This window comes from Primulina eburnea, chromosome 13 (genome assembly GCF_022965805.1).
Source record: "Primulina eburnea isolate SZY01 chromosome 13, ASM2296580v1, whole genome shotgun sequence".
Taxonomy (NCBI): Eukaryota; Viridiplantae; Streptophyta; class Magnoliopsida; order Lamiales; family Gesneriaceae; genus Primulina; species Primulina eburnea.
In genome coordinates, this window is record NC_133113.1 from 27,566,134 (window position 1) to 27,580,002 (window position 13,869).

The following is a 13,869-nucleotide window of genomic DNA, read 5'->3' on the forward strand; positions in this document are numbered from 1 at the left end:
AAGCCAGGTCAGTCAACAATATTATATTATTATGTGTTATATTTTGCTTGTAAAATTTCTGAAGCTTAAACTATTCCCTCTCAGAAGAGAAATACCCACTGTTTTGTGATGTAGTGTGTGTGTTTATTGTAGTGTGTGTGTTTATTATTCTTGCATAGTGAAGTTAAGGTTCGTATAAAGCTTTGAGATACAAGTTCCGATTAGTAACCAATGGCTTTCCTCCTCCCATTTCTTTGTCAAAAATTAGGATATGGGTTTACTCTACCACGGTTCCACGCCATCCAAATCGTAGTGCCCTGCTTAATTACCTCTGTCGAGCAAAGATAATTTTTTTAGGCTTCCGTATAAATGTGAGCAAATCGTAGTGCCCTGTTGATTACCTCTGCTTGATGAGACGCTGTGAGCAAAGATAATTTTTTTAGGCTTCCGTAAGTGTAAAATTTTTATTTACTTAAAAAGTATTTGAATGGGCGGTTGGGAAGAATGGAAACATGCGCAATATGAAATCTTGTACATTTCATGTAATTTGTTTTATTTTAATTGATCCAGTTGTTTTGTTGCTTGGAAATGGAAGATGACAATGAACTGTCACATGAAGAAGAGGAACGACACTACAATGAAGAAGCTGGAAATGTCGATGTACAAAACGAAAACTCTTTTGTGCATGTTTTGGAGAGTAAATTGGAAGTGGGGCAGGTTGTGAACAGTGTTGAAGATGCTTATTTGTTATATTGTCAATATGCGCATGCCAAGGGATTTAGTACGAGGAAGGGTGATCAACGATATTTTTCTCATACCAATGAACTTCAATCAAAAGAATTTCATTGTTCATGTGAAGGTTTGAAAGATGAGAAATGTTCTAGTGAAAGGATTCCAATTTATCAAAAACCGGTAATTAGAACACAATGTAAAGCCAAATTGAAGATTACAAGGGAGAAAGGGTGTGAATGGCGGGTGAGTAGATTTTTTGAAGAGCATAACCATGAGATGTTTGCACCTGATCAAACTCACTTGCTAAGATCGGCACGCAATATATCACGTGCAAAAAAGTTTACTCTAGAAGCTATGGTAAATGCTGGAATATCTGTTTCTAATGCCGTCTCTTTTATGGAAAATGAATCATGTGGGCCACAGAATTTAGGTTTTGTTAGAAAGGATGCATATGATCATATGAGTCGGTTGAGAAAACATACCAAAGTTGAGAATGGAGATGCCAATGCACTTATTCAATATTTTATAAATAAGGCGAATAATGAGAATTATTTTTACTGGAATATTCAATTGGATGATGATGATAGGTTGTTGAACTTTTTCTTTAGGGACTACAGATGCGAGGTTGATTATGAATATTTTGGTGATGTCCTGTCGATTGATACAGCATATAGAACAAATAAGTATAATTTAATATGTGCTCCATTTGTTGGTATGAATCACCATATGCAGAATGTATTGTTTGGCTTGGCCTTTATGTCAGATGAAACTCAAAGTTCTTTTGAATGGTTGTTTGCAACATTTCTTGATTCTATGAATGGACGGCAACCACAAACTATCTTTTCAGACCAATGTCAAGCCATGATGAATGCCATTGAAATAAGTTTTCCACTTTCACATCATCGTTTATGTCAATGGCATATAAATCAAAATGCTCCTTCACACTTTGGGAGTTTAAATGGTGATTCTGCTTTTAAAGGATTGTGGTATAAATGCATGAATCATTGTGATTCTAAAGATGAATTTGGGAGCACATGGAAATATATTGAAACATATGATTTGTATGGTCATAAATGGTTGAATGCGATGTACAAGCTTAAGGAGAAATGGTCAACTGCTTTTATGAATAGAAGGTTTAGTGCGGGACTTTTGGCTACTTCGAGAAGTGAAGTCACGAATATGGTTTTAAAAAAGGCAGGTAACAAAATGAGTTCTTTGTATGACTTCGTGCTGAATTATGCAAAGATCCAAAATAACTGGCGGGAAAGGGAGAGGACTGAAGATACTCGTTGTCGCCATGGTAATCCTGCACAGATTTTGAAAAACCATCCACTATTGATACATGCGACTAATGTTTATACGATGTCTATCTACCATCTATTCGAATTTGAATTGGTTAATTCCTTGAATTGCAAATCGGTTGAACCACCATCTTGTTTTGGTAATGATTGGAATTTGATTCAAATCAAAGTAAAATCTCATGATGAAAACTCAAGGGTTCGACATGTGGTGTTCCACAAGCAGAATCATGAAATAAATTGCAGTTGTCATAAGTTTGAGACAATGGGGATTTTGTGTAAACATGCTCTGATGGTGTTTAATTGTATGGATGTCACTATGATACCCCGAATGTTATATTTTGAAGAGGTGGACGGAGAATGCAAGAAATAGAGTTACATCTAACTTTGACGAAAGTGGCAGGGATGGTACTGATCATGTATCTGAAGTGGTGTTTGTGAACGAAATAATGAGATCAACCTATGATCTAGCTCAAAGGAGCAAAACTAATGAGGAGGCAAGAAAAATATTATATGGATTGGTAGACACTGCAAAAGATGAAATCTCCAACCTTGTATCAAAGTTAAGTGTATATGATAAGACACAATGTGATGATATTGGAAGTGATGGAGTATGCATATATAACCCACTTACTGCTAAAGCCAAAGGAGTTACTAATGTTAATATTACACGAAATTGGGATACTAAGACCAAAACAAGAAAAGGAAAAAGAAAGGAGAAAACAGAAATTTCAAGTAAGTTTCCATATTTTCAATTAAGTGTGCACACTGTTTGAATTGTTTTGCTTACTGAATTTCCAAGTCAAACTAAGTTTGGAACTTTGTCTGACTTGCTAGGTGCTAAAGGAGGAAAAAATAGAGGAGAAAGTTCACAAAAAACCACCGACAAACGAGAAATGAGCTATGGAATTTCATCACAACACTCAAACTTCACATTATCGCATTTTCCTTCCACATTTGGACACACTCAACATTTCTTTCAGTCGCCAAATCAAATGGTAACATTATTTTTTTAAGAAAAATATGTTTGTATGTTATATATTTTTTCTCTGTTTAAGTTGCAGGAGGGTAATGCAAACAGCTATTTAGGTGATCGAATGAATTTATTTTCTTATCAGTTTGGGGGTCCTCATTCATCACAAGTAAGAAATTTTGTCTCAAAATATTTGAATTTTGTAGTAAATTGTTTCCCACTGATGGTTTAATTTTTCTTCAGGGACGTGGTAATTGAAGGAAGACCCTTTGTGCCTGCACAACATTTCAGTAGTACCATGTTGTTTACTGTATTCTCATGTCTCTGTAATTGCAAACCAAGACAATGTTTCTGAATATTTATGCAAACTTTTGGTGTGTTTTGTATTTCACAAAGTTTGTTTATGGTAGTGTTGATTGACTTGGTCATATGGATATTATTGGTTACACTCACTTTGATTTCGTCTGATCATGATTAAATAAAAAGATCTGCTTTAGTTTAAAAAGTAGTACTACTTTTGTTGTTGAATTTGGGGAGCTCTCGCCCTAACCGTTTAACACGAATTATTATTTTAAATATAAATATTTATTATAGTTCAAAGATGACTAGATTATATTGGGCAATACAGTGTATGCCTACTCTACTCATCACCGACTGCTGATTCATGCATTTATCTGATTCCTCTGCATTGGTTAAGTGGATTCGGATGGTTTTCAGGATAGTTGTGTTTTGAGTTAATTGAGTGTTTTCAAAAACAAGCAAAATGTAAGACATTGTTGCAACAAAGAAGGCTACTACAACCAAAAGTTTCACCATACAGTACACAGAAGAAAAATGTCTGAAAGACAATCAAAATGTTTCCCCATACAGTACACATAAGAAAATCACAACCATTCCACTAGTTGTAAGATGTAAATGTGAGAATACATTGACAAAAAAATATCTAATCATCACTATTAATTTTCAGAGATGCAATTTGTTTTTTTATCTCACTGTCATCTCTATTAAATTTGAAAGTGCAACTTCCAATTTAATTATCTTCTCAGCTTGACTGACACTTGCACTTGCGTTTGCACTTGAACTAGAAGGAGCGTACGACGTTTCTTCAGCACTAGCCGTAGAGGAAGATGCAACTTGATTGTCCATATACGAACGAAAAGCTTTTAATGCACCATCCCTAGAGGAGAATGACCTGTGAGATGCACCACTAAATTTATTAACTTGTTTTTGTGCCTCTTCCCAAGTCTCATATACACCAGGTTTACGCCCAATGAAAACTACATATGTTTTCCCCTACATCACAAGAGAAATAAAATAATATTAAAATATTTACACAAACGAATTAATATAACTAACAGAAAAAATTTAAAAAACGAAGGCGCTCACCATAAACGAAAATAATGGTATACCAAAGGGTTTTTTTGTTTTACTGCAACAAAAAAATTTAGAGTCACTACGTGTAACAAATAATAGCATATAATCCCATTCCAAGCATCATCCAAATTCGCACAAGCATTGCATTATTAATATTTAAAACAAAAACGTAAATTAAAGAACTAGCAGTAGCTTCTTCACTATTGGGACATTTTTCCAATCAGGTATAGTGCTACAAAACACGATAGTGTCTGGTTAGCTCAATTCTTGTTACCCCGTAAGCTCGCAATTATGCACACACAAGCCAAACATACGGAGACATATTCATCAACGAATCACCCACCAATATGACAACCACTACTACGATTCAATTGTTCATAAATTTTCACATACTCGGTTCAGTCCGTTAAACCATGCTGCCTTGACAGCACAAAAAACTAATTTACTCGAACATAGAACCATCAACGAAGTAAAATACAGACATAGTAGAAAAATTCTTGTAAAACAGTAAATTAAAAAAAAGGCATAAAATTACGAACACAAAAATAGATTTCGAAGGGATAGCTACCTCGGAATTTGGAAAGAACTCCGTTTCTTGTCGAGATAATGAGTATCCGTGTGAAAATGGAGTCTTCTTGTTCGGGACTTTAGTTGAGCAATGTAGAAAATGGAGTCCTATGTGCTTGTAATGTGGAAAACAGCTTCGGACTTGCAAAAAAATAAAGGAACTCAACCATACCATGGTTGGGTTTGCAAATAGTCAACAAATGGAGCACATATTAAATTATACTTATTTGTTCTATATGCTGTATCAATCGACAGGACATCACCAAAATATTCATAATCAACCTCGCATCTGTAGTCCCTAAAGAAAAAGTTCAACAATCTATCATCATCATCCAATTGAATATTCTAGTAAAAATAATTCTCATTATTCGCCTTATTTATAAAATATTGAATAAGTGCATTGGCATCTCCATTCTCAACTTTGGTATGTTTTCTCAACCGACTCATATGATCATATGCATCCTTTCTAACAAAACCTAAATTCTGTGGCCCACATGCTTCATTTTCCATAAAAGAGACGGCATTAAAAACAGATATTCCAGCATTTACCATAACTTCTAGAGTAAACTTTTTTGCACGTGATATATTGCGTGCCGATCTTAGCAAGTGAGTTTGATCAGGTGCAAACATCTCATGGTTATGCTCTTCAAAAAATCTACTCACCCGCCATTCACACCCTTTCTCCCTTGTAATCTTCAATTTGGCTTTACATTGTGTTCTAATTACCGGTTTTTGATAAATTGGAATCCTTTCACTAGAACATTTCTCATCTTTCAAACCTTCACATGAACAATGAAATTCTTTTGATTGAAGTTCATTGGTATGAGAAAAATATCGTTGATCACCCTTCCTCGCACTAAATCCCTTGGCATGCGCATATTGACAATATAACAAATAAACATCTTCAACACTGTTCACAACCTGCCCCACTTCCAATTTACTATCCAAAACATGCACAAAAGAGTTTTCGTTTTGTACATCGACATTTCCAGCTTCTTCATTGTAGTGTCGTTCCTCTTCGTCATGTGACAGTTCATTGTCATCTTCCATTTCCAAGCAACAAAACAACTGGATCAATTAAAATAAAACAAATTACATGAAATGTACAAGATTTCATATTGCGCATGTTTCCATTCTTCCCAACCGCCCATTCAAATACTTATTAAGTAAATAAAAATTTTACACATTTATACGGAAGCCTAAAAAAATTATCTTTGCTCACAGCGTCTCATCAAGCAGAGGTAATCAGCAGGGCACTACGATTTGCTCACATTTATACGGAAGCCTAAAAAAATTATCTTTGCTCGACAGAGGTAATTAAGCAGGGCACTACGATTTGGATGGCGTGGAACCGTGGTAGAGTAAACCCATATCCTAATTTTTGACAAAGAAATGGGAGGAGGAAAGCCATTGGTTACTAATCGGAACTTGTATCTCAAAGCTTTATACGAACCTTAACTTCACTATGGAAGAATAATAAACACACACACTACAATAAAGACACACACTACATCACAAAACAGTGGGTATTTCTCTTCTGAGAGGGAAGAGTTTAAGCTTCAGAAATTTTACAAGCAAAATATAACACATAATAATATAATATTGTTGACTGACCTGGCTTCGGCGTCGTAACCGTGGATTTCGGAACCGCCGTGGTGGAGGTACGGTGGAAGATTTCTCTTTTGAGAGGGAAGAGTTTAAGCTTCAGAAAGAGGATTTCAAAAAATTGAAATCACGTGACCCGGTTGTCGAGGGAGAGAGGAATTGTACAATTTCAAATTACCCAACCCAACCATGGTTGAGCAGTATGGTAGAATAAACAAAAATAAATAACGGACACGTGTCAAACTTTGGGTGGATTAGGGCAGTGCCCGTAAGTCGAACGAACCCGAATTATCCCCGAGAGTGCTGCCTTTACCAAAGACGTCAGCAAGCCAACATCGTAACTGTTTGGGCTAAAAATAATTTAATTACAAGCCCAATTCAATTAGTGAAGCCCAATTTAATTATGCAAGCCCATTAAACTTGGCGGACAAATTTCCATCGGTTCAAACTAATCACTGAGCGCGGAAGAGGAAGAAGAACGTGGGAGGATAGGTAGAAATCGTGGCATGAGTGGGAAAGATCATGGGCTCATGGGGGAGTGGAAAGAAACTGCACAGGCGCTGGGAAGAAAAAGGGATCGGCAAACACAGATCAGGACACACACACAACTCTACAGACAAAATCTGCAAAAATACTCTCTGCAAAATTTTCAATCTTCAAGCATTAGTTTCAAGCGTTTCAGTATATTTCTAGCATTTTACGTCTTCTCATTCTAGATTTCAGCAACAATTTATTATATTTTTCATGTCATTAATGAATTCCTACAGTTTTGTAAATTCAAAATCATGTCAGGGGTTTATTTGCATCAATTTCCAATAGTTTTCTTTATTTTTGGCATTGCATTTGTTTTAGGAGACTATAACTGACGGTCGAATTTAGAATTCACGTCGCTTGAATATTTAGAAGTTAGATTTTATCATTTTCACACAAATCGGTGCATTTTCGCACCTGGCACGCCCGCAACACCAAATATTGTGCAAACATATTTTTGGCACGCCCGGTGGGACCCGCACTATGGCGCCAAGGAGAAAAGAAAACGTCAACCAGGAGAGTGGGGAGTCTCTGGCTAATCAAGAGGGAACTCAGGTTCCACAGCCAGAGCAACCTACTGTTGAACCACATACTGAAGAAGTAGATCTGCAGATTCCTACTACATACGATCAAGTTTCAAACAAGGTGATGGAAGAGTTAACTGCTATAAAGATTGAGGAAATCTCACTGGCCCTGTCCAAGGCAATGGCCGACTGTTTGAAGACTTTACTGAGTAGACCGAATCAATCTACCAGAGGGGAGCAAAATACCACTGTCAAAGAGACTGGCCAAGGAAGCAACCAAGTCCAGGAATTCGACCAGGGAGTTGGAAACTCAAGGGCTGGCGATCCTCGCCGCCCGGAGTTCACTCTCCCAAATCATCCAGAGAGAAGGTACACACCACCTCACAAGAGAGAAGAAACTTTAGGTGGAAGATCACAGCCATATCCACGTGCTCACGGAGTGGGGAGCTCGAAACAACCAGTTACTCAAGTGTACAGTGTGACCAATCCTCTGTACCAACCGGGAGCTTATGATGACATGTCCCACATGGATCATCAAGGAGTGGATGGGGGCGTACCAGGAGATAATTTTGGTTTAAATGCAGGGTTCCAAGCTCGGGGGGCAAATTACTACCATCACCAACTCCCCGCTTGGAACATGCACGAGATTGATCCAGAAATGGTGAGAGAGGCTGTTCAAGAGCTATATGGGCCGGCCTTGAAGCAGATAGGCCGCCCAGAATTTCATAAACCCTATCCAGACTACATAGACGTGAATAACCCGTACCCAAGGGGTTATAGAGTTCCCGATTTCAGTTTATTCTCCGGGGAGGATGGCCGGTCCAGCATGGAACATATAGCCAGATTCACTATCCAGTGCGGGGAATTAGCCAACTTGGAGAACTTCAACAATCTAAAGTTGCGGCTATTCCCGAATTCCCTCACTGGGACTGCATTCGCCTGGTATGCCTCACTCCCCAGAAATTCAGTGATGAGTTGGCAAGAGATGGAAAGGCAATTTCACATTCAATTCTATAGAACAGAGCCAGAAGTGTGCATTGCCGACTTATCCAGAGTCACTCAAAAGAAAGGAGAGTATGTGGAATATTTCATAGACAGGTTCAAGAAGATGAAGAATAGGTGCAAGGTGTTCCTACCGGAGACCGAGTTCGTGAAGATGGCACAAAAGGGGCTATATTTTGAATTGAGGAAGAAGTTCCAAGGTATGGAGTTCAGTGATTTCTTTGAACTTGCTGCCAAAGTGGCTGAATACGAAGAACTCTTGTGGGAAGAGTCATACAAGAAGAAAATTGCTATGGGGTTTTATTATCAAGAGGTGGAAGACGTGGCATTGGCAGAGATTCGATCAGCTGGGTCTTGCACAGTTCCCCTGCTAAAAAAGAAGTCAGTAGAACTTGAAAAGAAGAACAACTCCCAACTCCCCAAAGACATGCATTATACATTTGATGTATCAAAGACCGAAGAAGTTTTTGATTTCTTGGTAAAAGAAAAGTTCATCACTTTTCCAGCTGATCACAGGATGCCACCCATAGAAGAGCTGAAAGGACGGGAGTATTGTAAGTACCACAACTCCTATAATCATGCTACTAACTCTTGTTGGGTGTTCAAGAATATTTTGCAGGACAGGATTAACAAGGGAGTCGTGAAGTTTCCTAACAAACAGGAGTCTATGGCGGTGGATGATGATCGTTTTCCCCCAGTAGCTTTGGTCAATGTGAATGTGACAGATTTGAGGGATCTTCTCAATGAGAGAAGAAGCCGATCCTTTGCAGTGAAAGAGCAAATAATCAAGAAATGTTGGATCCCAAAATGTCAATTGTATGAAGTTACTGAAAGGTATAATACCGATCGACTAAGAACATTTCAGAAGCATTTAACTAGGAATGTTGGCGAATCCGCGGCCTTTAGGCCGAGGAACCAACATTTCCTTGAAAGATCAGTACGTGAGAATCAAAAGTTCAGAGGGGAATCATTTCATGATCAACACCAAAGGTACTGGGACAGGAGAAATACATATGAAGTGGAGTCACGAAGGGTGGAAACCAGGAAATTATCAGCTGATCAGTGCATAGAGCGGCGCCCATATGAAATTTCAAAAGGAAAAAAGATTGAGCTTCGAAGAGCAAAGCCGAGATACGTCCTTCCAGCCAGAGGGGAGTTCAATGAGTCTTGGAGAGTGGCCCAACACAAAAGTTCCCTAGGCCACCGACTAGAACTCAAAAGAGACGGCTGTTGAGAGAAAGAGCGATTGCAAGAAGAGAGGAGTCCGCTAAGTTGAGAAATGAACCCACAAATGATATTCCAGTCGCAAGGAGTCCAGTGAGGAGTAAATCCAAGTTTGGAAGATCGGCTACTGAGGATAAGTTTGTGGAGGATGATGATGATTTGTTAAGCGAAGAAGATGATCAAAGAGGAAAAACAATCAATTTTTGCGTTGGAGAGTTTCACATCACAGTGGATTGTGCCACAGGAATGGTGATACTACCCGAGAGATTTAAAACGGTGGAAGAAGAGGATGGGGAGTTGATGCCCCAGAAATCAGTGCAAAAGAAAGAGTATGCAAATAGACTCTCTGAAGGGAGTTCAAGAGTGATTATCCAGGAGGGCCACTCAAATAAGCCTCAACAGGTGATACTGGAAAAGCCTACACCGGCCATGACCAAGCACATAAGGCCATTGTACATCAAAGCCCACGTGAATGGGAAGCCAGTGTCTAGGGTGTTGATTGACAATGGTTCAGCTGTGAATGTTCTTCCAGTAAGAATGTTAAAAAGTCTAGGCAAAACTGAAGAAGACTTGATTCCTTCGGAAGTTTCGGTTGATGCATTTACAGGGGAAACCACCAACACCATTGGGGTATTCCCCGCTGATGTTACTGTAGGGAGCATGTCATCTTTATGTGCATTTTTTGTGGTGAACTCTTCCGCCAACTTCCAAGCGTTGTTAGGCAGAGATTGGATCCATGCAAACCAGTGCATCCCATCCTCAATGCACCAACTGTTGTTATTTTGGAAAGAGGATGATGTGGAGGTTGTAGAAGCGGATGGACAGCCATTCCAAACAAGTGCAAGTGCTGTGGAGGCCAGATATTACAATGGGGATTTTGGGCCTATCAAAATTTGTAGCATTAGCAAGAAAGAAAACCCATTGTACATGCAAACACCAACTCCAAGCTCGGTGTTGGAAAGAATCCTCAAGCCTACTGTTATCGTGCCGCCTAGGCCGATAATTCAACCGCTGATTGAGGAGGTTGATGATTGATTTGAACCAAAAAGAAAAAGAGGTAGCTGCAACCTCTATATGGAAGGCGCATGTGCAGCAAGTACTGGACAAATTAGAGGAAGAAGAAGTATGTGACACCTATGGAACTGAGGTTGTCCAAGAAGTAGGGAAAAGCTAGCGAGTGATGCAAACACGAAGGCTGATATTCAGTGGGGAGTTGGCCTTCTTCAGTGGGGAGTTGGCCTTCGGGGCCACTTTTGTATATATTAAGTTCCTTATTTCAAGATGTCACGTGATGTAGGCCTTAGGGCCACTGAAATAAATATCTGTTTATGATTCAACAATAAAATTGATAAGAGAGAGTGGGACACTAAGCCACTTTCATTCATCATTTTGAAGGAAATTTGTTTCACTAGGGAGTCGGCCTTATGGCCACTTATTTCCAATGTTTTTATGGTATGAGAAATCATGGTAAAGTAGACCGTACCGCCATTATATGAATTGGTTGTTTGCATGTGCAGTGACAGACCATGAAGTAGGCCTTCAGGCCACTTAGAATATGGTAGGAAAGAAATATACTGAGCGGGGAGTTGAGCTCACCGATCGGAAAAGCAAGTAATAAAGAAAGAACAGAAGAGAACAAGGGCGTTATACAAACCCCAAAAGGACTCAGAAGTTGACTTTGGAAGAAAAATAGGCTATCCAGCCATTTTTGTACGGTTTTTAGCTTCATATGTTGTAAGATTTTATTTTTAGTAGGCCATAGGGCCACTAATGTAAATATTTGTTGGTTATGACTTCAAAAACGAGAAAGATAAATTAAAGTTGGCCAATAGGCCACTTTTATCATATTGGATTTATTGTATTTCGATAGGGAATCAAGGAAGAGGATACTCTCGAGTGGGGAATTTTAAGCCAACTTATGGTTTTGATTGAAACTGTTGGAATGAATTGGGTTGAGTGGATTAAGAATGAATAGAAACTCCTTCCTAACATCCAATACACAACATCACATTAAACCCATCCTCATTCCACATCCAACACCCAACAACTACAACACCAAACCAACAATCAACAGAGAAGAAGCGGAGTCACCGCATGCAAGAACAGTAAGTAAACGTGTATGCGGGAAAGGGGTTCGACTGAAGTGCAAATGCATATACGTGTATGCGGGAAAGGGGTCCAACTGAAGTGCAATGCATGCAAATGGCTGCTTGGGTAGGGGGAATGTGACCCAAGTGATGTGCAACACCCAAAGAAAATATTAGAGTTACCTCTTGGCTGCCAATTCATGGTCATATGCACATTCACTGAACAAGAGAGCTAGTGATCTAGCGGGGAGTTATGCCAACACATGGCTTGAATCAGTTGTTTGTCGGTGCGTACACAAAACTACCAAACTCCCCACAGAACTCGATACTAGCAAAGAAAAAAGGCAGTGGCATGTAAGAGTCTACTCCAATCAAGACAACAAGAAATTTCAAGGAACCGAATAGCATCACATAGTACTCGAGAAAAATGAAGAGATATTACCAATAGCTATTGAAGAAGCAGAAACAACCGAAGAGAAATCTTGTTTGGCCGTGATAGTCGCAAAACCATGGCTCGAGAAGAGAGTAATGTTCGCTCTTTCAGGGCGAGCAAATTCCGATAGAAGCAGCAGTGAATCAGGGAGCCACGTCGGTTGGGGCGTCGATCTAGCCGAGGATGAAAACAACAAAATGTTAATGTATTTTTCATTGGGGCAAATTCGCAAACACCATGAAGGCACAATGGTGATCAAAATAACTTATGGTGCATGACCGGTGTAGTAGAAGAAACAAGGGATGGAGGTGAAGCTAAGATGATGACTTGCGCAGCCCTTACACCTAAGTCACTCACGGGTAAAACATCAGGCCTGTGCAGTGAGAAAATCATGAACATATGAACTGACCATGAACTTATTCCCTTCACTATTGAGAGCATCGTGAACAAAGACCTATCATCCATTTTCACAATTGTCTCATCAGACAAAATACCTGATTTATACTTGTTTGCAAGGTCAGATAAATAACTGGCCTTCCGGATGGACAACAATGGGGAGTAACTGGCCTTCCGGATGGACAACAATGGGGAGGAGATGATGGTGAAAGAAGGGGCTAGAGAAGCGGCGTGCGTCCACTTTAGCAGCGGGGAGCGATTTGACGAAGAGGCAGGGAGCGATTTGACGAAGAGGCGGGGAAGCTAGACGATTTGAATCAGATGAGAGAAAATGGGGAGCCCAGTGTTTTAAAGCCTAAATACGAGTTGGGCTTGGATAAATGGCCCAATGCTAGAAATAAAATGATAAATGACTATGGGCCACTACGAATAAATGGGTCGAAGTGGGCTATATACAAGCATTTTGGCCCAATGGGCCAATGCTTGCGGGGGGCAATTGTTTGGGCTAAAAATAATTTAATTACAAGCCCAATTCAATTAGTGAAGCCCAATTTAATTATGCAAGCCCATCAAACTTGGCGGACAAATTTCCATCGGTTCAAACTAATCACTGAGCGCGGAAGAGGAAGAAGAACGTGGGAGGATAGGTAGAAATCGTGGCATGAGTGGGAAAGATCATGGGCTCATGGGGGAGTGGAAAGAAACTGCACAGGCGCTGGGAAGAAAAAGGGATCGGCAAACACAGATCAGGACACACACACAACTCTACAGACAAAATCTGCAAAAATACTCTCTGCAAAATTTTCAATCTTCAAGCATTAGTTTCAAGCGTTTCAGTATATTTCTAGCATTTTACGTCTTCTCATTCTAGATTTCAGCAACAATTTATTATATTTTTCATGTCATTAATGAATTCCTACAGTTTTGTAAATTCAAAATCATGTCAGGGGTTTATTTGCATCAATTTCCAATAGTTTTCTTTATTTTTGGCATTGCATTTGTTTTAGGAGACTATAACTGACGGTCGAATTTAGAATTCACGTCGCTTGAATATTTAGAAGTTAGATTTTATCATTTTCACACAAATCGGTGCATTTTCGCACCTGGCACGCCCGCAACACCAAATATTGTGCAAACAGTAACA

General features: G+C 39.2%; 1 protein-coding gene across 1 annotated transcript; it reads left to right on the forward strand.

Moving 5' to 3' along the window:
* Positions 1-567: 567 nt before the first annotated feature.
* LOC140810425 (protein FAR1-RELATED SEQUENCE 5-like) lies at positions 568-3,527 on the forward strand. Its single transcript, XM_073168286.1, has 5 exons — positions 568-2,304; positions 2,357-2,744; positions 2,847-3,007; positions 3,074-3,151; positions 3,226-3,527. Exons 1-5 carry the CDS (start codon positions 568-570, stop codon positions 3,238-3,240), a joined length of 2,379 nt encoding a protein of 792 aa, XP_073024387.1. The 3' UTR covers positions 3,241-3,527.
* The last annotated feature ends 10,342 nt before the right edge of the window (positions 3,528-13,869 follow it).